At 35.7% G+C, this 25,894-nt stretch overlaps 1 protein-coding gene across 5 annotated transcripts in view; it reads left to right on the top strand.

Moving 5' to 3' along the window:
- Nucleotides 1-1,056: 1,056 nt before the first annotated feature.
- The window catches only part of TBC1D19 (TBC1 domain family member 19), a 160,678-nt gene continuing 135,840 nt past the window's right edge, over nucleotides 1,057-25,894 (top strand). For 4 of the 5 annotated variants that reach the window (XM_059924158.1, XM_059924157.1, XM_059924156.1 and 1 more), the window contains exon 1: nucleotides 1,057-1,258. In XM_059924158.1, coding sequence (XP_059780141.1) covers nucleotides 1,160-1,258 — 99 coding nt within the window. In that variant the 5' untranslated portion in view covers nucleotides 1,057-1,159. The remainder of the gene's footprint in view (nucleotides 1,259-25,894) is intronic. The other variant, XM_059924159.1, reaches the window with a different exon arrangement.

Raw genomic sequence — 25,894 nt, 5'->3', positions numbered from 1 at the left:
AATCTTGGTCTGTTTTCTTGGAATCTACATCTCAGCTTAAAATATATGCACACACACATTTGAAATTAATTCTTGATTATTTTGGCGAGGTTATTCTAATACATATATTATTCCATAGGCCTTATATTAGCTGGCTTTTGGAATGCCATTCAACTAATTAAATCAGCTACTTCTAGTTCTCTTAAAAAATTTTGCTATGTTACTTTGATGTCAAGAACCATGTTTTATTTACCTTTGTGTCCACACTGCTTCTTGTATGTAAATGCTCAGTAAGTTGAAAGCTGAATGAATTTTGAATTGATTTTTGATTGAACGAATGAGTGCATGGAAGAAGAGAAATCTAGATGGCACATTCCTTAAGGCTGGGACAATGTCTTAGCTATCCTGGAATTGCCAATGCTTCACAGAAAACCTATCAATAAATGCTTCTTGGTTAAGTTGTAGCTGTTAGATAAGGAGATGCTGTCTATTTATTCCTGGCATAAGATCCCAGAAAATAGAAAGAGAACGGGGGAAAAAATGGAGTGCTTAGTGCAGTGCTAGAACCCCTCACAATCGTTTCCTCAGCTAATCATCAGAGCATCTTGTCAACTGGGTATTATTTTACTGAGGCGGAAACTGAGTTCTGAAATTTAAGCACCTCGCCCAAGTTCACACAGCTAGCATCAGAGCCTCATAATTTTTGGAAGTCATTTGCCATGTTGTGTGCACTGCCCTGTTTCTGTAGAGATTGGAAGGTTATTATTTTCCTTTATAATATTTTCCTATTATTTTTCTTTATAATAAAACACAAAATACACAACTTTCTGATTTCCCCTGGTGCATCAGAGGCGCTGTGGCTCTAGAGGAAAGAGCTCCTCTGCTTGCCTTTCAACAACAGACCAAGCAGGAACAATGGAATGAAAAGCTACTCCCCTCCCCCCACTCCGCAGGTCGTTTTCTGCCAGCGGAACGCAGGTGCTGGAGCCTTCAGGCATGGGGGGGACCAGAGAGGAACGGACACACGGCCCGGCAGTTGCCTGGTAACCCCCGCTGGAGGAGTCCCTGCGTAATAAGTTCCCCGAGAAGTGTCACTGGCCCTGAGTGGGACCTCGTACGTAGCCGGTTCTCTCCCCGCTAGCGGCCTGCCCCTGCTGCTTGGCGGGCTAGGACCGGGGAAATGTTGCAGGAGGAGTCGGATCTCGCTCTCATTATTGCCCAGATAGTCCAAAAGCTCAAGGGCTCCAATTTGTACGCTCAGTTGGAAAGGCAGGCCTGGGTAAGTGAGGCTGAGTGGGAAGGGATGGAGACCAGCGGGGCCGTGGCGGTGCTTCGGCTCTTTCTGCACCCCGCTGACCTAAGCCGAAGCCCGCCTCGGGTCTCTCCAGCTCCGCTCCTGGGCAGGGAAAAACCTCCCTTCCAGGTGTAAGCTCCACTTGCTCAGCCTCGGGCGTGGAGGTAATAGATTTTTTTTTTTTTTAAAGAAAGGTGGGTCACATCACGCCTTTCTTCAGGCCAGAGAACCGCTGAGGCTATTCATTCATATTGTAGTCCTTTACAGGGTCTAATTTTTTAAGCTGCTGGAGTCAGTGGAGGTAGGTTGGACTATACCTTCCTTCACTTTTTCCACCCTGTAGGTGGGTTTGAGCCCCCAGGTACATTTTGGCTTTCGCGTCTATTTATCACCTTTTTGCGCTCTACCCTCCCTGCAATGATTGCCCGTCTAACCGTCCACTGGGCGCTTATCGAGTATTTTCTAATACGCTAAGTTCTTTGGATGCAGAGATTGATCAGGAGATCTTTGCCTTTTTTTGGTGAATGTGATAAATGGAATCATACAGTATTTAAAATTTTGTGCTTGCTTTCTGTCATTTTGCATAATGCTTTTGAAATTCAATCGTGTTGTTGGTATTTCAGTAGTTCTGTTCCTTTTTATTGTTGAGTAATATTTCATTGTTTGGATGTACTACGATTTGTTTATCCATTCATTGGTTGCTGGGCATTTTTGGTTATAGAGTTATGGGTTGTTTCTGTTTATAGAGATTATGAGTAAAGCCGATACATGCTTTCTGGTATAGGTTTTTTGTTTTGTTTTGTTTTTTAGTTTTCTTTTCTCTTGGATAAATATCTAGGAGTGGAATTGCTGAGTTGTATGGTAAGTGTATGTCTATAACAATCTGCTAAACTTTTCCAAAGTGGCTGTATTATTTTGCATTTCCACCAGCAGTTATGAGGATTGTTCTGCATCCTTGCTAGTGCTTGATGTCAGTGTTTAATTAATTAATTTTTATTTATAATTACACTCCTCTAGTAGGAGCATAATGATATCCCATTGTGGCTTTAACTGCATTTGCCAAATGACTAAAGATATTGAGCATCTTATCAAATGTTTATATCTCCTTTGGTGAAGTAGTCTGTTCAAATCTTTTGCCTATTAAAAAAAATTGTGTTTGTTCTCATATTGTTGAATTGTAAGGATTCTTTATATATGGCATAAGTCCCTTATCGGATATGCAGCTTGCAAATATTTTCTCCCAGTCTGTGGTTTATCTTTTTGTTTTCTTAACTGGGTCTTTCAAAGAGCAGAAATTTAGAATTTTGAAGACATACATTTTTATCAATTTCTTTCATGATTTGTGCTTTTTGTGCCCTACCTAAGAATCTTTGCCTCCCCCAAGGTCTCAAAAAGTTTCTCCACAGTATGGAGGTTCCTTAAAAAACTAAAAATAGAACTACCATATGACCCAGCAGTCCCACTACTGCACATATACCCTGAGAAAACCATAATTCAAAAAGAGTCATGTACCACAATGTTCATTGTAGCTCTATTTACAATAGCCAGGACATGGAAGCAACCTAAGTGTCCATCAATAGATGAATGGATAAAGAAGATGTGGCACATATATACAATGGAATATTACTCAGCCATAAAAGAAACGAAATTGAGTTATTTGTAGTGAGGTGGATGGACCTAGAGTCTGTCATACAGAGTGAAGTAAGTCAGAAAGAGAAAAACAAATACCGTATGCTCACACATATATATGGAAACTAAGGAAAAAAAAAAAAAGGTCATGAAGAATCTAGGGGCAAGATGGGAATAAAGACACAGACCTACTAGAGAATGGACTTGAGGATATGGGGAGGGGGAAGGGTAAGCTGTGACAAAGTGAGAGAGTGGCATGGACATATATGCACTACCAAACGTAAAATAGATAGCTAGTGGGAAGCAGCCGCATAGCACAGGGAGATCAGCTCGGTGCTTTGTGACCACCTAGAGGGGTGGGATAGGGAGGGTGGGAGGGAGACGCAAGAGGGAAGAGATATGGTAACATATGTATATGTATAACTGATTCACTTTGTTATAAAGCAGAAACTAACACACCATTGTAAAGCAATTATACTCCAATAAAAATGTAAAAAAAAAAAAAAGGTATCATGTCAGGGGGGAAAACCAGAAAACAATAAATTCCATATGTTTTAAAAAAAAAAAGAAAAAAAAGTTTCTCCTATGTTTTGTTCTAGAAGTTTTATTAGTTTTAGCTTGGACATTTAGATCTAGAATCCATTTTAAGTCAATTTTTGTATATGATGTAATGTAAAGCTTTTTGTTGTTGTTGTTTTTTGCATGTGTATGTCCAATACCATACCTATTTCTAGTACTTATTGGTTGACAAATCTATCCTTTCTCCACTAATTTTCTCGGCACCTTTGCTGAAAATTGATTTAGTATACACACACACAGACACACACACACAGACACACATACACGTGCACACGCGTGCGTGCACGAATATTTCTAACTCTCTATTCTGTTCCATTGATCTATTTGTCTATTATTATGCTAATACCACACTATTTTGATTTTTATAACTTTATAGTAAGTCTTGAAATCAGGTAATTAGTCGTCCAACTTTGCTTCTCTTTTTCAAAATTGTTTTGACTACTCTAGGTATTTTGCTTTGCCATATGAATTTTAGAATCATCTTGTAAATTACTACAAAAAACTTACTGGGATTTGTATTGGGGTTATGTTGAATGTAGAGATCAATTTGGGGAGACTTGACATCTTAACAATATTGAATTTTCTGGCCAATGAACATGCTTTGTTTCTCCATTTATTCGTATCTTCATTTTCTCTCATCAGTGTTTTATAGTTAAGTACACAGATATTGCACATATTTTATTAAGATTTTCCCCAAGTATTTCATGTTTTTTTGATACTATTAACATGCTGGCTTTTTTTTCTTGTTTCAGTTTCCAATTACTTGTTGTTAGTATACAGAAATAAATTGATATTTGTATATTTACCATGTATCCTGGGGACTTACTAAACTTACTTGTTAGATATAGTACCTTTTTTGTAGATTGCTTAGTATTTTCCAAGTATATGTGTCATTTGCGAATAAAGATGTTTTACTTCTTCCTTTCCAATCAGTGTGCCTTTTAGTTCTTTTTCTTGCCTTGTTACAGTGGCTAGTGACTCCAGTGCAATGTTGTATAGATGCTTTTTGTTAGGTTGAAGAAGCTCTCTTCTATTCCTGGTTTTCTGAGTGTTTTATTACTAATTGATGTTGAATTTTGTTAAATACTTTTCTTGTATCTGGAGAGATGCTCATGTGATTTTTTATATATGTTGATATGGTGAATAATACTAATTGGTTTTGAATGTTGAACCAATTTTGCATTCCTAAGATAAGTTCTACTTGGCTATGATGCATTATCCTTCTTATATATTTCTTGATTCCATTTGCTAATACTTTGTTGAAGATTTTGTGAGTATTTTTATAAAGGATATTGGTTTATAGTTTTACTTTAACATCTTTGTCTAGATTTGATATCAGGTAATGCTGATCTCTTAAACTGAGTTGAGAAGTGTTCCCTTCTCTCCTGTTTTCTGGAAGAATTTGTATAGAATTGATATTATTTCCTCCTTAAATGTTTGGTAGAATTCCCAGTAACGTTATTGGGGCCTGGAGTTTTCTTTGCGGGAACATTTTTTAATAAAAATTTTAATTTTTAAAACATGTGCGAGGCCATTCAGGTTATCTTGTTGAATGTTCCACATGCCCTTGGAAAGCATGAGCATTCTGCTGTTACTGTACTATACATGTCAATTAGGTCAAGTATATTGACAATTTTGTTCAAGTGTTCTATATCTTTACTGAGTATGGAGGCTTCAGTCAGTACAGTCAGGAGCCAAGCTAGGCTTGAGTTTTGTTATTACTGTCATTAGCTTCAGTGTACCACAAGCTTCAAATTCAGTGGGCTGCTGTAACTTTGTGCTTAGAAATAGTCCTGGGGTACTGGAGGGTTTTTCTCAGTGTCTGTATCCTCAGTTTTCATTTGTCTCCTTTGCCTGTGCCACAGAGGGAGGTCTCTCTCCATGCTCTGATCCCTTCCTCAGCAGTAGTCTGTTGTTTGTTACTCAGTCCTAAGCTCAGGGTAGATACAGGTGTTTTCTGTCCTCCTGGTCCTGTCTCAGTCCAGGTGCCTTGGGAGTGGGTCTTTGACAATGTTCCTTTCTCTTCTGCTTTTGGCAGCCAAACTTTGCCTTGTGGCAAATAATGGGTGAAAGAGAGATTCCTGCCTCTTGCTAGTTCTGGCTTACCTCTGCTATGTACTGGTACAGGATTTGGGGCCCATGAGAGTTTTCTTACGTTTCCATGAGGAAGACAGTTTTTGTATCTATCTCACCCCCAGAAGCAACAAATTATTGCCTCCCTCAGAGGTATAAGGCCTCTTCCTCAAATGAGAGGAGAGTTTGGGCATGGTTGCATGCTTGTTTTGTAGTGATAGCCTATCGTTTCTTGCACACCTGTGCCACAGAAGGGGGCTCTCTGCAGTTCCTGCTCTGCCCTCAGTCCTGATGGAGACCTATGGAAAAGAGCATGCAAGTGAGTGTGAATTCCCCTTGGGTTTTGAGCTCCCAGTGTTTCTCAACTGACATGCTAGCCCACATCTAATCAATAACAGTTAACAATTTTAGCTGAATTCTTCTTTCTTGCTTGTACGGTAGCCTCCTTTTCCTCCTGTGCTTTGCCAAATATGAAATAGTTTGGAGTCCCATCTGTCTTTAGAGGGGCTTGTTACTCTTTGGAATTTAGTTCACTTGATCGTCTTAAAACTTCAGTTTTATGGTGAGTTCAAAAGTTATGATTTTGTAGATTATACCACTTTTTCTCATTGTTAGGGTGGGAGTGATATTTCTTATTCTGGCTGTCCACATCCTATGCATTAGCAGAAGTCCAATAGTAAGTGCTGAAGGATTGAATCTATGTCAGTGAGAAAGATTGGTCTGTAATTTTCCTTTCTTGTAATGTCTTTGACAAGTTTTATATCAAGGTTATACTGGCCTGATAAAATGGTAGGGAAGTGTTCCCCCTTTTTTCTTTTCTATTTGATATAAAAATGTTATGAGACTGGGTTATTTCTTTCGTAAATGTTTGGAAGAATTCTCCATTGAAGCCTGTGTCTCAGATTTTCTTTTGAGAAGGTTTTTTATTTTGTTGTGTTTTGTTTTTAATTAGTGGACTTTATTTTTTAGAATGGTTTAAGGCTTACAGAAAAATTGAGCAGAAGGTACAGAGTTCCCATACATCCCCTTTCCTTATATACTGTTTCCCTTATTATTAGCATCTTGCATTAGTGTGGTACATTTGTTACTATTGGTGGACCAATCGATATTGATACATTATTATTAAAGTCCACAGTTTTCATCAGGGTTCACTGTTTGTGTTACACAGGTCTATGGGTTTTGACAAATGTATAATACCATGTACCTACTATTCCATTATCTTACAGAATAGTTTTACAGTCCTAAAAAAATCCCCTGTGCTCCACCTACACATCCCTCCCTCCTTCCAAGCCCCTGGCAACCACTTGGTTTTTTACTGTCTCTATAGTTTTCCCTTTGAGAATGTCCTATAGTTGTAATCATAACAGTATGTAGCTTCTTCAAATTGACTTCTTTCACTTGGCAATGTCGATTATGTTACTGTATGTCTTTTTGTTTCTTGATAGCTTTTTTTTTTCTGAATAATATTATATTGTGGGGATGTATCAGTTTGTTTATACATTCACTATCTGTTGAAGGACATCTTGGTTGCTTCCAAGATTGGCAGTTATGAATAAAACTGGTATAAACATTCCTGGGTAGATTTTTGTGTTGACATAAGTTTTCAACTAATTTGGGTAAATACCAAGAAGCATGATTTCTGGCTGATATGGTAAAAATTTGGTAGAAACTGACAACTTGTCTTCCATTGTGGCTATACCATTTTTGCATTCCCGCCAGCACTGATTGAGAGTTCCTGTTGCTCTACATTCTCACCAGCATTTGGTGTTATCAGTGTTTTAGATTTTGGCCATTCTAATAGGTGTGTTGTGATATCTCACTGTTGTTTTAATTTGCAATTCCCTAGTGACATATGATATTGAATATCTTTTCATATGTTTATTTGCCATCTGTATGTCTTCTTTGGTGAGGTGTCCCTTCAGGTCTTTTGCCCATTTTTAATTGGGTGTTCTTATTGTTGAGTTTTAAGAGTCTGTTTTATGTTTTGGGTACAAGTCCTTTTTCAGATATGTGCTTTGCAAATATCTTCTCCCAATTTGTGGCCAGTCTTTTCATTCTCCTGGCAGTATCTTTCTCAGAGAAGTTTTTAATTTTAATGAAGTCCAACTTATCAATTTTTTTCTTTTATGGATCATGCTTTTGGTGTTATGTCTAAGAATTAATCACCAAACCCAAGGTCACTTAGATTTTATCCTATGTTATCTTTTAGAAGTCTTATGGATCTGGGTTTTACATTTATGATCCTTTTTTTTTTTTTTTTGCATGTGGATGTCCAGTTGCTCCAGTACAATTTGTTGAAAAGACTGTCTTTGCTCCATTGAATTGCCTTTGCTCTTTTGTCAAAGATCAGTTGACTATATTTGTGTTGGTATTTCTGAGTCTCCATTCTATTCCATTGATCTACTTGTCTGTTTTTTTAACATTACCACATTGTCTTGATTTTGGTAGCTTTATAATAAGTTGAAGTTGTCAGTCCTCCAGTTTTGTTCTGCTTCAGCATTGTGTTGGAAAGATTTTAAAGAACAGATTCAATTTTTAATAGATATAGGAGTATTCAGATTTTCTATTCCTTCTATTGTCAGCTTTGATAAATTGTGTTTTTCAAAGAATTTGTTCATTTAAATGATATAAATAATTGGCTTAAAGTTGTCTATAATAAATTTTTATTTCTTTTTAATGTCTGAAAAGTCTGTCACAGTTTCGGATTATAAAAATTTGTGTGCATGTGTGTCTTTGAACAGTTTTGCTAGGTGTTTATCTATTTAATTGATCTCATCAAAGAACCAGTGTTGGGTTTGAAATTTTCTCTTAATTTTGGATCACATCTTTATTATTAATTTTCTCCTATTTTCTTTGGGATTGATTTGCTGTTCTATTTTTAGTTTCTTGAGATGGAAACTTAGATCATGGATTTCAAGACTTTTTTCTTTTCTAAAATATGCATTAAGGCTATGATTTTTCCCCTAAGCACTACTTTAACTGCATTCCACAGTTTTAACGAGTTATACTTTTACTATCCTTTTGTATAAAACATTTCCTAATATTTTTTTGTCATTTAAAAAATTTGGCCCAAGGGGTATCCTGAAGTATATTGCTTAATTTCCAAGCAATTAATATTTTCTTTTTTTTTTTGGTACTTTTTTCGAAGTATAGTTGCTGTACAATATTATATGTTATAGGTGTACAATATAGTGATTCACAATTTTTAAAAGTTGTACTCCACTTATAGTTATTATAAAATATTGACTATATTCACCATGCGGTACAATATATCCTTGTAGCTTATTTTATACCTAATAGCTTGTACCTCTTAATCCCCTACTCCTATATTGCCCCCTCTTCCCTCTCCCCACTGGTAACGACTAGTTTGTTCTCTATATCTGTGACTATGCTTCTTTTATGTTTACTCACTAGTTTAAAAAATTTTTAGATTCCACATATAAGTAATATCATATAGCGTTTGTCTTTCTGTATGACCTATTTCACTTAGCATAATGACCTCCAAGTCCATCCATGTTGCTGCAAATGGCAAAATTTTGTTCTTTTTTATGGCTGAGTAGTATTCCATTGCATGCACATATATATATATATATGTGTGTGTGTGTGTATGTATGTATATATGTATATATATATACATACACACACACACACATATATATATATAATCTCCCATCTTCTTTATCCATTCATCTAATGATGAACACTTAGGTGGCTTCCATATCTCGGCAATTGTAAATAATGCTGCTATGAACATTGAGGTGCATGTATCTTTTTGAAATAGTGTTTTTGGTTTTTTTGGATATGTACCCAGGAGTTGAATTGCTGGATCATATGGTAGTTCTATTTTTAGTTTTTTGAGAAACTGCCATACTGTTTTCCATAGTGGCTGTACCAATTTACATTCCCACTAACAGTGTAGGAGGGTTCCCTTTTCTCCACAACCTCGCCAACATTTGTTACTTGTGTTCTTCTTCATGATAACTATTCTGACAGGTATGAAGTTTCGATGTGCATTTCCCTGATGGTTAACAATGTTGAGCATCTTTTCATGTGCCTTTTGGCTATCTGCATTTCCTCTTTCAAAAAATGTCTATTCAGTTCTTCTGCCCATTTTTTAATCAGGTAGTGTTTTTTTATATTGAGTTTTATGAGCTGTTTATATATGTTGCATATTAATCCCTTATGAGACATATCATTTGCAAATATTTTCTCCCATTCAGTAGGTTGTCTTTTTGCTTTGTCAGTGGTTTTCTTTGCTGTGCCAAAGCTTTTAGTTAGACCACATTTGTTTATTTGCTTTTATTTCCTATGCTTTAGGAGATGGATCCAAAAAATTATTGCTGTGATTTATGTCAAAGAGTGTTCTGCTTATATTTTTCTCTAGGAGTTTTATAGTATCTGGTCTTACATTTAGGTCTTTAATTCATTTTGAGTTTAGTTTTGTATATGGCGTTAGAGAATGTTCAAATTTGTTTTTTTACATGTAGCTCTCCAGGTTTCCCAGTACCACTTATTGAAGAGACTGTTTTTTCTCTGTTGTATATTCTTGCCTCCTTTATTGCAGGTTAATTGACCTTAAGTGTGTGGGTTTATTTCTGGGCTCTCTATCATGTTGCATTGATATATGTGTCTGTTTTTGTGCCAGTACCATACTGTTTTGATTACTGTAGCTTTGTACTATGAAGTCAGGGAGCATGATTCCTCAGCTCTGTTCTTTTTCTCAAGATTTTCTTGGCGTTTTGGGGTCTTTTGTATTTCCATACAAATTTTAAAATTATTTGTTCCAGTTCTGTGAAAAATGCCATTGGTATTTTGATAGGGATTGCACTGAATCTGTAGATTGCCTTGGGTAGTATGGTTATTTTGACAATATTGATTCTTCCAATTCAAGAACACGGTGTATCTTTCCATCTGTTTGTGTTGTCTTCAGTTTCTTTCATCAGTGTCTAGCAGTTTTCTGAGTATAGGTCTTTTACTTTCTTAGGTAGGTTTATTCCGATATATTTTATTGGTTTTGATATGATGGTAAATGGGATTGTTTCCTTAATTTCTCTTTCTGATTGTTTGTTGTTAGTGTACAGAAATGCAATAGATTTCTGTATATTAATTTTGTATCCTTCAACTTTATTCTATTCATTGATGAGCTCTTGTTTTCTGGTGGCATCTTTAGGATTTTCTATGTATAGTATCATGTCAATGTTATTGATTTCCAGCTTAATGTCAGTGTTGTCAGAGAACATTCTCTGACTGATTAAATATTTTAAAATTTGTTGAGGCTTGCTTTACAATCTGGTATGTAATCAATTTTGCTGCATGTTCCACGTGCACTTGTAAATAACGTGTATCTGTCACTGTTGGGTCAGGTAGGCTATATATGTCACTGAAGTTCAGGTGTCAGTTATGCTGTTCAGCTTTTCTATAATCTTATTGAATTTTTTTCTGTTTGTTACCAGTTATTCAAAGAAATATGTTTAAATCTCCCATCATGCTTGTATATTTGTCTATTTCTTTTAATTCTCTAAATTTTTAAATTTTTTTAATTTTAAGGCTATTTCATTGGTTGTATATAGCTTTATATTGTGATAGCTTCCTGGTGGATTAACCCCTTAATCTTTATGAAATGTCCTTCTTTATCTCTAATAAGGTTCTCACCTTAAAGTCTGTTTTGTCCAATGTTAGTATAGCCACAACAGCTTTTTTTGGTTAGTGGTTGCATGGCATGAGTTTTTCCATACTTTTATTTTCACCCTTTCTGCATCAGCATCCTTGTATAGTTGTTTTTTAAATCCAGGCTGACAAACCTTTTTATTTTATTATTTAGTATATTTACATTTAATGAATTTACTGATATATTTGGTTTTATATTTCTGGTCTTAATATTTGGTTTTTTAATTTGATACATTTGCTTCACATTCTGCTTTCTCTCTTTTCTTGTATTCTTTTGGATTATTCAGATTTTATTCAAATATTTTTGTTGTTCTATTTTTGTCTCCATTAATGTGATAGTTACACATTATTTTACTGTTATTTATGTAGATACCCTAGAGGCTACAGCATTTATTCTTGATTAATTGTAGTCTTGAATAAACTAATTTTTTTTTTTTTTTACTATTTCCCTGTAATGTAATGCTAGAACTTAGAACACTTTACTTATTTACACCTCTTTTCCCTTGTGTTATTTTTGTTGTGCATTTTATTTTAAATTCCACAAGACATTGCTATTATTCTTCTGTAGCATAAGTATTTAGTCAATATTTGCTGGGGGATTTTTTTGGGTTTTTTTTGTTTTGCATTTTAGTATTTTTAATGGTATTGCCAGAATCAGTGCATTCATTATGTGATTTTTCAGAAAGGAGTTGAAATCCTCTGACCTTGATTCTGATTGTTTCTGATTTGTAGCTGAACTGCCTGAATGGGAAAGTTAAGACTATCTTAAGAAAGAAAAAAAATAATATTTACTCATTTTTAACCAATTTTTATCCTTTTTGTTTCTCATTATTCCCTCCTACTTTTCTATATTTACACTGGGATTATTTTTCTTCTGCTATAACAACTCTTTTTAGTATTTGTTTCAGTGCAAGTTTCCAGATGACAAGCTCCTCAGTTTTACTTGTCTGATGATATCTTTATTTCATCTTTATTTTTGAAGGATTTTTTTTTTTCTGTGCATAAATTTCAAAGTTGTCAGTAATTTTTTTGTCAGCCTGTTGAGACATTTCATTGCCTTCTGGCCTCTTTGTTTTCTGTTGTGAAGTCAGCCATCAGGCTTTTTGTTATCCACTGAATGTATGTCCCTCACCCTCACCCTGGCTGTTTTAACATTTTCTGTCTTTGATTTTCAGCAGTCTTGTTAAGATGTGCCTTGCTGTGTTATTATTGTTGTTTGCATTATTATTATTATTATAATCATTTAATTTATTCTGGTTTGAGTTTGTGGGCCTTCTTAAATCTGGGGTTGATATCTTTCTCCAGTTTTGAAAAATTCTTGGTCATTATCTGTTTGCATATTTGTTCTGCCACATTTTTCTCTCCTTTCTTTCTGAGACTCCAATTTGTACATCAGTTAGATTTTTCACTGAGTCTTACTTATCTCTAGTACTCTTTTTCTTTACCTTACATATTTTTTTTCCTCTGTGCTTCAGTTTGGACATTTTCTTTTGACCTTCTTTCAATTCACCAATCCTGTTTTATGCTATTTTATATCTCTTGGTAAATCCATCTAATGAATTCTTATTTACATTTAGTGTATTTTTCAATTCTAAAATTTCCAAATGGTTCTCTTTTATTGATTCCAGTTCTCAGGTAAAATTACCTGCTTTTCATCTACTTTGTCCAGTTTTTCTCTTTTATAAAAATATAACTCAATTGTTTTAAAGTCCTTGTCAGTTAACACCAAAATCTGGATCATATGTGGATCTCTGTCTATGGCGTTATTTTCTCTTATCTTTTATTCATCTGATTTTGTCTGCTGGCATGCCTAGTAACTTTTATTTGTTGCCAGACATTGTGTCCAAAAAACTGTAATGCCTCCTTTCTTGAGGGTTCAGTCTCCCCTCCACTGGGCAGATAGTCTTGTGACTGATTCCCTTAATCCAGTTAGGGAGTGTGCTGGGTTGAGGCTGATTTTTACTTTCAGGCTCAATTTTCCTCTGGTTCTTTCCTGGCTCTCACAAGTTTTCAGCTAAGAATTTGATATACTCTAAGGGTCCTTTCCCCTTTGGGTCCCAGACTCTAACCTTTTTCTTGTCAGACTGCTAAGAAACTTTTTCCCAGGTTTCATGCTTAGGGTTGTAACCTTCTACCCCACAGAATTCTAGTATTCAAAAAATTTCTTGAGAAAACTGGCCATGTGCTTAAGATCTCCAAGTCTATGCCACACCTCTGCTTATTTCTCTGTCCAACCTTGGTAGCCCTCCACCAGGCTTTGTACTGGGTTTGTCCTGATTCTCAGCCTTCTGTTCATGCTCAGAGTAATGATCCCAGGGAAAATGTTGCTACAGAAGCCAGTTTGTCTCTCAAGATTTTTTCTCTTTCTGTTTCTCTAGTTCTTGTTCTCTCAACAACTCTTTTCTGTCTTCAGATAGTTGGATTTTTGTTTGTTTGTTTGGCTCTACTAGTTGTTCTACATAGGGATGCTGATCGGCCACCAGCTCCTACATACAACTTGGAAACATAAAGCCTATTTTGTGAGGATTAAGCAAGATAATATGCCAGGCACATAGTAAGTACTCAAAAAATAGAAGTCTGAGTTAAAAGTCCAAATGAAATATCACTCCTTTTTTAAAAACCCCTCAACGCTTTTCATTGCCCTTGGAAAAATGTACAGAGTCCTTGATTAGGCCTGCAAAGCTTGGTGGCACTGTTCTTCACGCTCTACTCTTCAGCCATAACTGTCTAAGCTTTATAGATTTTCCATAACCTTCCAGTTTAGTTTAGGTACTTCTTCTTTTGTGATCCATAGTACCTGGAACTTTATTTTTTGTAGTATTTAAACATCTGCCTTCCCCGCTAAAATCTGTTTCATGAAGGCAAAAAAAGACTGTGTGTCTCTTGTCCTGCTGTTTTTTACACCTAGCATAATGACTGGCCTGAGAAGGGTGCTCAACATGTCTTTATTAAATGGAAAAAATCCCAATTCTTCTTTTTTAATGTTCATTCTAACAGTATATATTAAGTACCTACTATGTGCCAGATACTTTACTAAGTGATAAAAGAATACGAAAAGCATCTTTACCTTAAGGAATTCAAAGTCTGCTGTGGCACTCTGCTTTTCTTTAAAAATGTTTTTCCTTTAAATATTTCTTTTTATTCTAATTTGGGATCTAATAAGTCAATAGCTGTTTCTCAATTTTGTAAGAAAGCCTGAAGTTTCAGAAAATAAGCAGTAATGACAAAACTTTTTTCGAAGATTTTTGTATTTCACAATTGCAAATAAGAGATTCATGACCTATATAAATTATAACTTCATTTGGAGATTACTGCCCTGAAGACATATTCTTGTTCCTTTCTGTTTTGAACTCCACTTCTATTAATTCAATGTGATTCTTTATTTTGATTATTCAACAAATATTTATTGAGTATTTACTATGTGTCAGGCACAATTCTAGGCCCAGGGGATAAAACAATGAATAAGATAAAGTTCTGCCCTCATGGCAAAATGATAGTATTACAAATAAATACAGGTCCACAATCCCTTATCCAAAACCCGGGGGCAGATATGTTTTGGAATTCACATTTTTCAAATTTTAGAAAGGTAATTCATGCATATTTGTATGTTATTTAATATCCTTACCATTGTCTTACAGCACCTTGTAATTATACACATTAATATTAATGTAGCAAAATGTATGAATTTTTACACTAAGTGTGATAAATAAGGACTATAAATAGTCTCATGTCTATTCAGGTCAGATCAGATTTTGCTACCAAATGAGTTCAAGTCAGGACAGATTTTTGCCACTAATTCAGTTAGGAAAAAACTTTGGTTTTCAAAGCTTCTCAGGTTTTGGAATTTCCAGTAAAGGATTATGTATCTATGTAACATCAGGCAGTTAATTGCCTTGAGGTAATAAAAAGTAGAGCAAGGAGGGTAAGGAGATGGTTACATGGGAAACTCAAAAACACGTATTTGGCTGATTCTTAAGGTAAAATAAGAGATCTATAACATTATAGATTCATACTTTAAAAGAATATAATTATAAATCCTTTAAAAGTAATGTAATATAGTCTTGGGCTTGAAAAAATATGTGATAACAATTTTGCCTTAGTTTATATCCAATAGCTCAGACATTTAATAGAAATCTGTTAACTCTTAAAAGGCAACTTTATAATCAGCTTTGATAATATACATTTAAACAACTGGCTGTTAATTTGTTACATGCCTTTAAAAATGTAATCAGGAGGGCATTTTCCTGCCACAAGCATTTTCTGTACTGCCTTCATTTTGTCTGAGTATATCCAGAAAGTGCTACAGCAGTGTTGGCCCAACTTAATTAGAAAAATAAAAATCACACAGAGTACTTCAAAGACAAATATAAATGATTTTCAGATTTTTCCCTTGTCACTAGTGCTTCTTTTTTAGTATTAAACATTGACTTTATTTTAATGTATCCTTTTATATATTGAAGTTTAATTATTTAAGATCTTGGTATAATAACATGGAATTTTGTGTTTCTAGAAAAAGCTTATGGTTTTTGATTTCTGAGTTTTCCTAAATTATGAAGTCAACCTACATCTTAAAATTGAATTTGTTCACTCATCCTCTAGACATTAGAGTGATAGCCTAATTCCAAATTTGATCTCTAGCACCAGATCAACATTGTTATTTTGTATCATGCATTATTTGTGTTTAAAATGGATGTTGTGTAAAACCTCAAATGTTATTTCCATTCCATTAAGTGCTTAATAAGTCTTGTTGCTCATATTGTTATTATAAATAATAGAATTGTGAAAGGAAGGAATCTGAAAGAAGATAAGCTTTGGAGAGAGAAGGAATAATATAACTGATAGGATGTTGTCATGAGTCTAGGACCCCATAGCATCTTAATGCTGGTGTCCCTTACTAAAAAACTTATGAAATCGTATCTCAAATATCATTTGTTTATTATTCATTGTTATTAGAAATATGTACCATGTATAGAGAATTAAGAGATCGTAGAAGTGAGAGTAGAAACTGACATTTATTTATTATTTATTTTAGGGAAATGAAAATTAAATAGATTTAATTAAATAGATTTTAATTAAATACATTTTCTGTAAGGCATGGATGGATAGAACATATATAAAGTCCTGTGCCATGATTAGAGCTTACTATCTTCTGTCTTTTTTTTCTCTCTAGGGTGGGATTGGTATATACTAGGGGAAGTTCCATACTGAACTACTGCATCTGTTATATAAATTAACAATTCAGTGACTCTGATTGTGTTTGATGTGAGCCAGGGAGTGGTATCATCCTTACCAATATCTACCTTGGCTACTGTCATGTCCTTTCATCTTGGAAAGTAAGACAGTGAAGAAATGAATTATGGTATACAGGATTTCAAAATAAGGAACCTCTTGTCTCCATAGAATTTAGGTACTTGAGGGATTAGATAACTATTAAAATGTGGATTTGCTTTGTGTAAGTAAGTACATCTCTTCATGTTTTATTTCAGTACTGAGTTGCTTAGAGAAGGTCATGTAGGGTTCTTGAATTAGGTAAGGCCAAGTCGAAGTGAGAGGGAAAAGTACAGTATATTATGAAAGGAGGCTAAGAAGTAAAGATGTAGAGTAAGGGGCATAAGACAGTCAGTGCTGGCAAAGAAGGGGGTCAGCTTGGGGACATCAGCAAAAGAAAACCAGTGAAGGATCCATCCTTAGGTGAGAGAAACCAGGGCAGAGTTCGAATTATACAATACAGATTCAGTATTAAGGCATGGTCAGCTTGCACAGAGCCAAAATTTCCAATTTGAAACTAAAACTCATTCTTGGCTACAATGCACGTCCACTGGAACTACTGGACTTACAGAAACAAATCTGGTTTACAGTTTTAGAAAGAACCAAAAGTATTAGGAAGAAAAGGGGGTACCCAATTCAACACGTTTTAATTGAGCCTCTTTTCTGTGGTGGTGATGGGCTCTTGAGAAAAATTCGACGAAGTACAAAACAGTTACGTTAATGATAAGAATGTTTGCGTTTGATGTGGGAAAGGGCACTATTTCCTTTTTTTTTTTTTTCTTCTCCCTTAGCTTTTCGTTTACCTCACTAAATACGTTTTGAGTTCCACAAGAGTGAGGGAGGACTATGTGTTGGTTTTCTTTTTATACTGAGGAACTGGCATGTAGGACGTGTTCAGTTAATTATTGAAATAAGAATGCAAATGAATAGGCATATACTAGGGTATAGCTATACTAAAAGGAGACTCCTGGGATTGGAGAAGGCTTGGATGGCACTCAAGGTGGGAAGATGGGAGTGAATTCCCAATGTAGGAACAGTGAGAAGGCTAAGCAGAAGGTTTCTGTTGTAGGGCACTTCTAGAGAGATGAGATTATATAAATTGGGTGGGACAAGATTTTTAGAGGTTTGTAAATGCCAGAATGGGTTTGTCTTTATTTTATAGGCAGTGAAGTGGTCATTGAGGTATTTTGAGGAGGGTGAAGACATAAAGATGGCTTTTTGGGACACTAGTCAGGCACTGGTGAGCAGGATAGATAGGAATGCAGATTGTTCCCCCTTGATCCTCCACTTTATTTCTTCCTACGTTCTATTGGAACTTTGACTATTCTACAAACTGATGGTGCACAAGAACATTCCCATGCCTCTGCTCAGTCTGTCCTCTCAACCTCTACGCCTTTGCTCCCCTTTTCCAGTTTCTTCAGTTAGAGTTAATTGTTTCTTTCTCTATGGATGATACCTCTGTTGTAACATATTTTCTTATAGCTATCTTCCTTTTTGGACTAAAAATTCCAAATATAAGGACAATGTCTTATTCATCGTGTTCCCCATGGTTTTGTTTTATGCACTTTTATTTGTAACCTTTTTTCCCTCCTATTTGGTTTTGTTGTTGTTGTTGTTTTTTGCTGTGCCGTGCAGCTTGTGGGATCTTAGTTCCCCAACAAGGAGTTGAACCTGGGCCACAGCAGTGAAAGCGCCAAGTCCTAACCCCTGGACCACCAGGGAATTCCCGTTCCATGGGGTTTTGTAGGTGTAGGCCTAAGGAATCTTTAGTGTAATGCATTCATTGAAAACATGTTTATGAAGTACCTACTATGTGATAAGTATTGTTTGGGTATAGAGATGAAAGACAAGTCCTCTAGAAACCTATAGTCCAGTGCAGTGGTTCTCAAAGTATGGTCTGTGGACCCCTGGTGGTCCCTAAGACCCTTTCAGGTCAAAACTATATTGTAAAATACAAAGGCCTTTTTAAAAAAAATTCACTGCACTGACATTTGCACTGATGGTACAAAAGCAATGGTGATGGGTTTAAATCGGGGAACTAGTACCAAACTGTACTAGTAGTCATTGTATTCTTCACTGATATACATTCACAGTTAAAAAAAAAAAAGTTTAATTTGTGTGTACTTGATCAAACAGTAAACAATTATTTTATTAAATCTCATTTCTTGAATACACATCTTTTAAGTATCCTGTTTGAGGAAATGGAAATTATGCGTAAGGCACTACTGCTGTATATTGAAATAAGATGATTATCTAGAGGAAAACCACTCTAGTGATTAAATAATTAACTGAGGTACAAGCTGAACTGCTTTTTTTTTTAAATGAAACATCTTTACTTATAAGAGTAAACTATTGACAAACTGTTATTCAGACTTGGATATTTGGAAGATATTTTCTTTAAAAATGAGCAAAGTGAGCCTATCACTTCAAGGAAAACTGTTATGTGTTGCCAGTGATAAAATCCAAGCTTTAAATAAAAATCAGATTCTGGAAAACTTGCATTATCACTGTGACTTTGATGGCTACTTAATACTTAAAGACTTTTCTGATGATATTGATGGTGATATTAACAAATGCTACTTTTTTTTTTTAATAACTCACTTTTTAAAAAAAATTAATTAATTAATTTTTGACTGTGTTGAGTCTTCGTTTCTGTGCGAGGACTTTCTCTAGTTGCGGCGAGCGGGGGCCACTCTTCATCGCAGTGCGCGGGCCTTTCACTGTTGCGGCCTCTTGTTGCGGAGCACAGGCTCCAGACGCGCAGGCTCAGTAGTTGTGGCTCAGGGGCCTAGTTGCTCCGTGGCATGTGGGATCTTCCCAGACCAAGGCTCGAACCCGTGTCCCCTGCATTGGCAGGCAGATTCTCAACCACTGTGCCACCAGGAAAGCCCGGCAAATTCTACTTTTTGATATTGTTTAATGAAATGTGTCCACTGCATCACTTAGTATATTTGAAATGATCAGTACATAATGTTACAAAATCATGTGTAGGTAGAAGATTGATTCAAAGTGCAAGGCAGATTGCTACATGTTTTTCTAATAAAGTATGAAAAGTTTATTGATGTTCAGATTCCACATTGCAACTAATCTTTAGGAAACTACTACCTGTCAAATTTAGTGTACTATCAAAGGAGAGCATCCACAGTATCTGAAAAAGATATTAAAATATCCTTCCCTTTTCCAGTTGCATATCTGTGTGACACTGACTTTCATATACATCAATCAAGAGAGCATAGTGCCGCAGATGAAGTATCACAGCAGATTGAAGACTCCAGTTGTCTTTTACTATCCAAACATCAAAGACATTTGCAAAAATGTAAAACAGTGCCTCTTTCGCACTAATTTTTGTTTCTGAAAATACAGTTCTTTTAAATAAAAATATTTAGGTTAATATACAATGGATTTACATTGTTATTTTAAGATGAATTGACAAATTTTTTTTTTTTTGGCTGTGCAGGCTCTTTGTTGTGGCACGCGGGCTTCTCTAGTTGCAGCACATGGGCTTAGTTGTGGTATGTGGGATCTTAGTTTCCTGACCAGGGATTGAACCCAAACCCGCTACATTAGTAGTGCAGAGTCTTAACTACTGGACCACCAGGGAAGTCCCAACAAATATTTTTATTGTGGTAAAATAAACATAAAATTTAGATTTTAACCATTTTTAACTGTACGGTTCAGTGGCATTAAGTACATTCACATTATTGTGCAACCATTATCACCATCCACCTCCAGAACTTTTTCATCATCCCAAACTGAAACTCTGTACCCGTTAAACACTAACTTCCCATTCCTTCCTCCTCACAGTCCCTGGCTATTACCATTTTACTTTCTGTCTCTATGAATTTGACTATTCTAGATAGCTCATATAAATGGAATCATACAGTATTTGTCTTTTTCTGACTGGCTTATTTTGCTTAGCATAATGTCCTCAAGGTTTATCCATGTTGTAGATGTGTCAGAATTGTCTTTCTTTTTTAACGCTGAATAGTATTCCATTATATATACAACATTTTCTTTATCCATTCAATTATCTGTGGACACTTGGGTTGTGTCCACATTTTAACTATTATGAATAATGCTGCTTTGAGCATGAGTGTACAAATATCTGTTCAAATCCCTGCTTTCAGTTCTTTTGAGTATATATGTAGATTTGGAATTGTTGGACCATATGGAAATTCAATTTTTAGTTTTTTGAGGAACTTCCATACTAATAAACAAATAGGTTTAATTTTTCTGTATTAATTTCTAATACTGTAAATATCAGTAGATCTAATCCACATAAACAAAAGTAATCTTGGATCCTCAGTAATTTTTTTTTTTTTAGCAACTTTATTGGAGTATAATTGCTTTACATTGTTGTGTTAGTTGCTGCTGTATAACAAAGTGAATCAGCTATATGTATACATGTATCCCCATATCCCCTCCCTCTTGCATCTCCCCCTCACCCTCCCTATCCCACCCCTCTAGGTGGTCACAAAGCACCGAGCTGATCTCCCTGTGCTATGCGGCTGCTTCCCACAAGCTATCTATTTTACATTTGGTAGTGTATATATGTCAATGCCACTCTCTCACTTTGTCCCAGCTTACCCTTCCCCCTTCCCGTGTCCTCAAGTCCCTTCTCTACATCTGCATATTTATTCCTGACCTGCCCCTAGGTTCTTCAGAACCTTTTTTTTTTTTTTTTTTTAGATTTCATATATATATGTGTTAGCGTACGGTATTTGTTTTTCTCTTTCTGACTTACTTCACTCTGTATGACCGACTCTAGGTCCATCCACCTCACTACAAATAACTCAATTTCGTTTCTTTTTATGGCTGAGTAATATTCCATTGTATATATGTGCCACATCTTCTTTATCCATTCATCTGTCGACAGACACTTAGGTTGCTTCCATGTCCTGGATATTGTAAATAGTGCTGCAATGAACATTGTGGTACATGACTTTTTTGAATTATGATTTTCTCAGGGTATATGCCCAGTAGTGGGATTGCTGGGTCATATGGTAGTTCTATTTTTAGACTTTTAATGAACCTCCATACTGTTCTCCATAATGGCTGTATCAATTTACATTCCCACCAACAGTGCAAGGGGGTTCCCTTTTCTCCACACCCTCTCCAGCATTTATTGTTTGTAGATTTTTTGATGATGGCCATTCTGACCGTTATGAGGTGATACCTCATTGTGCTTTTGATTTGCATTTCTCTAATGATTAGTGATGTTGAGCATCCTTTTATGTGTTTGTTGCAAATCTGCATATCTTATTTGGAGAAATGTCTGTTTAGGTCTTCTGCCCATTTTTGGATTGGATTGTTTGTTTTTTTGATATTGAGCTGCATGAGCTGCTTGTATATTTTGGAGATTAATCCTTTGTCATTTGCTTCATTTGCAAATATTTTCTCCCATTCTGAGGGTTGTCTTTTCGTCTTATTTATGGTTTCTTTTGCTGTGCCAAAGCTTTTAAGTTTCATTAGGTCCCATTTGTTTGTTTTTATTTCCGTTTCTCTAGGAGGTGGGTCAAAAAGGATCTTGCTGTGATTTATATCATAGAGTGTTCTGCCTATGTTTTCCTCTAAGAGTTTGATAGTGTCTGGCCTTACACTTAGGTCTTTAATCCATTTTGAGTTTATTTTTGTGTATGGTGTTAGGGAGTGTTCTAATTTCCTTCTTTTATATGTAGCTGTCCAATTTTCCCAGCACCACTTATCGAAGAGGCTGTCTTTTCTCCACTGTATATTCTTGCCTCCTTTATCAAAGATAAGGTGACCATATGTGCGTTGGTTTATCTCTGGGCTTTCTATCTTGTTCCATTGATCTATATTTCTGTTTTTGTGCAAGTACCATACTCTCTTGATTACTGTAGCTTTGTAGTATAGTTTGAAGTCAGGTAGCCTGATTCCTCCAGTTCTGTTTTTCTCTCTCAAGATTGCTTTGGCTATTAGGGGTCTTTGTGTTTCCATACAAATTGTGAAATTTTTTGCTCTAATTCTGTGAAAAATGCCACTGGTAGTTTGACAGGGATTGCATTGAATCTGTGGATTGCTTTGGGTAGTACAGTCATTTTCACAATGTTAATTCTTCCAATCCAAGAACATGGTATATCTCTCCATCTGTTTGTATGATCTTTAATTTCTTTCATCAGTGTGTTATAGTTTTCTTCAAACAGGTCTTTTGTCTCTTTAGATAGGTTTATTCCTAGGTATTTTATTCTTTTTGTTGCAGTGGTAAATGGGAGTGTTTCCTTAATTTCTCTTTCAGATTTTTCATTATTAGTGTATAGGAATGCAAGAGATTTCTGTGCATTAATTTTGTATCCTACTACTTTACCAAATTCATTGATTAGCTCTAGTAGTTTTCTGGTGGCATCTTTAGGATTCTCTATGTATAGTATCGTGTCATCTGCAAACAGTGACAGTGTTACTTCTTTTCCGATTTGGATTCCTTTTATTTCTTTTTTTTTCCTCTGATTGCTGTGGCTAAAACTTTCAAAACTATGTTGAATAAATGCAGTGAGAGTGGGCAACCTTGTCTTGTTCCTGATCTTAGTGGAAATGGTTTCAGTTTTTCACCATTGAGAACGATGTTGGCTGTGGGTTTGTCATATATGGCCTTTATTATGTTGAGGTAAGTTCCTTCTAGGCCTAGTTTCTGGAGAGTTTTTATCATAAATGGGTCTTGAATTTTTTTCTAAAGCTTTTTCTGCACCTATTGAGATGATCATATGGTTTTTATCCTTCAGTTTGTTAACATGGTGTATCACATTGATTGATTTGAGTAAACTGAAGAATCCTTGCATTCCTGGGATAAACCCCACTTGATCATGGTGTATGATCCTTTTAATGTGCTGCTGGATTCTTTTGCTAGTATTTTGTTGAGGATTTTTACATCTATGTCCATCAGTGATATTGGCCTGTAGTTTTCTTTTTTTGTAACATCTTTGTCTGGTTTTGGTATCAGAATGATGATGGTCTCAAAGAATGAGTTTGGGAATGTTCCTCCCTCTGCTATATTTTGGAAGAGTTTGAGAAGGATAGGCGTTAGCTCTTCTCTAAATGTTTGATAGAATTCACCAGTGAATCCGTCTGATCCTGGGCTTTTGTTTGTTGGAAGATTTTTTTTGTTTAATAAAATTATTTATTTATTTATTTATTTTTGGCTGTGTTGGGTCTTCGTTTCTGTACGAGGGCTTTCTCTAGTTGCGGTGAGCGGGGGCCACTCTTCATCGCGGTGCGTGGGCCTCTCACTATCGCGGCCTCTCTTGTTGCGGAGCACAGGCTCCAGACGCACAGGCTCAGTAGTTGTGGCTCACGGGCCCAGTTGCTCCATGGCATGTGAGATCTTCCCAGACCAGGGCTCGAACCCATGTCCCCTGCATTGGCAGGCAGATTCTCAGCCACTGCACCACCTGGGAAGCCCCTGTTGGAAGATTTTTAATCACAGTTTCAATTCCAGTGCTTGTGATTGGTCTGTTTATATTTTCTGTTCCTTGCTGGTTCAGTCTCAGAAGGTTGTGCTTTTCTAAGAATTTGTCCATTTCTTCCAGGTTGCCCATTTTATTGGCATATAGTTGCTTGTATTAATCTCTCATGATCCTTTGTATTTCTGCAGTGTCAGTTGTTACTTCTCATTTTTCATTTCTAATTCTGTTGATTTGAGTCTTCTCCCTTTTTTTCTTGATGAGTCTGGCTAATGGTTTATCAATTTTGTTTATCTTCTCAAAGAACCAGCTTTTAGTTTTTTGATCTTTGCTATTGTTTTGTTCATTTCTTTTTCATTGATTTCTGATCGATCTTTATGATTTCTCTCCTTCTGCTAACTTTGGGGGTTTTTTGGTTCTTCTTTCTCTGATTGCTTTAGGTGTAAGTTTAGGTTGTTTATTTGAGATGTTTCTTGTTTCTTGAGGTAGGATTGTATTGTATAAACTTCCCTCTTAGAACAGTTTTTGCTGCATCCCATGGGTTTTGGGTCGTCGTGTTTTCATTGTCATTTGTTTCTAGGTATGTTTTGATTACCTCTTTGATTTCTTCAGTGATCTCTTGATTATTTAGTAGCTTATTGTTTAGCCTCCATGTGTTTGTATTTTTTACAGTTTTTTTTCCTGTAATTGGTATCTAGTCTCGTAGCGTTGTGGTTGGAAAGGATACTTGATACGATTTCAATTTTCTTAAATTTACCAAGGCTTGATTTGTGACCCAAGATATGATCTACCCTGGGGAATGTTCCATGAGCACTTGAGAAGAATGTGTATTCTGTTGTTTTTGGATAGAATGTCCTATAAATATCAGTTAAGTCCATCTTGTTTAATGTGTCATGTAAAGCTTGTGTTTCCGTATTTATTTTTATTTTGGATGATCTGTCCATTGGTGAAAGAGGGGTGTGAAAGTCCCCTACTATGATTGTGTTACTGTCAATTTCCCCTTTTATGGCTGTTAGCATTTGCCTTATATATTGAGGTGCTCCTATGTTTGCTGCATAAATATTTACAATTGTTATGTCTTCTTCTTGGATTGGTCCCTTGATCATTATGTAGTGTCCTTCTTTGTCTCTTGTCATATTCTTTATTTTAAAGTCTATTTTGTCTGATATGAAAATTGCTACTCCAGCTTTCTTTTGATTTCCTTTTGTGTGGAATATCTTTTTCCATCCCCTCACTTTCAGTCTGTATGTGTCCCTAGGTCTGAAGTGGGTCTCTTGTAGACAGCATATATATGGGTCTTGCTTTTGTATCCAGTCAGCCAGTCTGTGGCTTTTGGTTGGAGCATTTAATCCATTTACATTTAAAGTAATTATTAATATGTATGTTTCTATTACCGTTTTCTTAATTGTTTTGGGTTTGTTATTGTAGGTGTTCTCCTTCTCTTGTGTTTCCTGCCTAGAGAAGTTCCTTTAGCATTTATTGTAAAGCTGGTTTGGTGGTGCTGAATTGTCTTAGCTTTTGCTTGTCTGTAAAGGCTTTAATTTTCTGTTGAATCTGAATGAGATCCTTGCTGGGTAGAGTAATCTTGGTTGTAGTTTTTTCCCTTTCATCACTTTAAATATGTCCTGCCACTCCCTTCTGGCTTACTGAGTTTCTGCCAAAAGATAAACTGTTAACCTTATGGGGATTCCCTTGTATGCTATTTGTTGCTTTTCCCTTGCTGCTTTTAATATTTTTTCTTTGTATTTAATTTTGATAGTTTGTTTAATATGTCTTGGCATGTTTCTCCTTGGATTTATCCTGTATGGGACTCTCTGCACTTCCTGGCCTTGACTGACTATTTCCTTTCCCATATTAAGGAAGTTTTCAGCTATAATCTCTTCAAATATTTTCTCAGTCCCTTTCTTTTTCTCTTCTTCTTCTGGGACACCTATAATTCGAATGTTGGTGCATTTAATGTTGTCCCAGAGGTCTCTGAGACTGTCCTCAA

Source organism: Balaenoptera ricei, chromosome 5, assembly GCF_028023285.1.
Source record: "Balaenoptera ricei isolate mBalRic1 chromosome 5, mBalRic1.hap2, whole genome shotgun sequence".
Taxonomy (NCBI): domain Eukaryota; kingdom Metazoa; phylum Chordata; class Mammalia; order Artiodactyla; family Balaenopteridae; genus Balaenoptera; species Balaenoptera ricei.
This window is presented reverse-complemented; position numbering and strand designations above follow the sequence as displayed.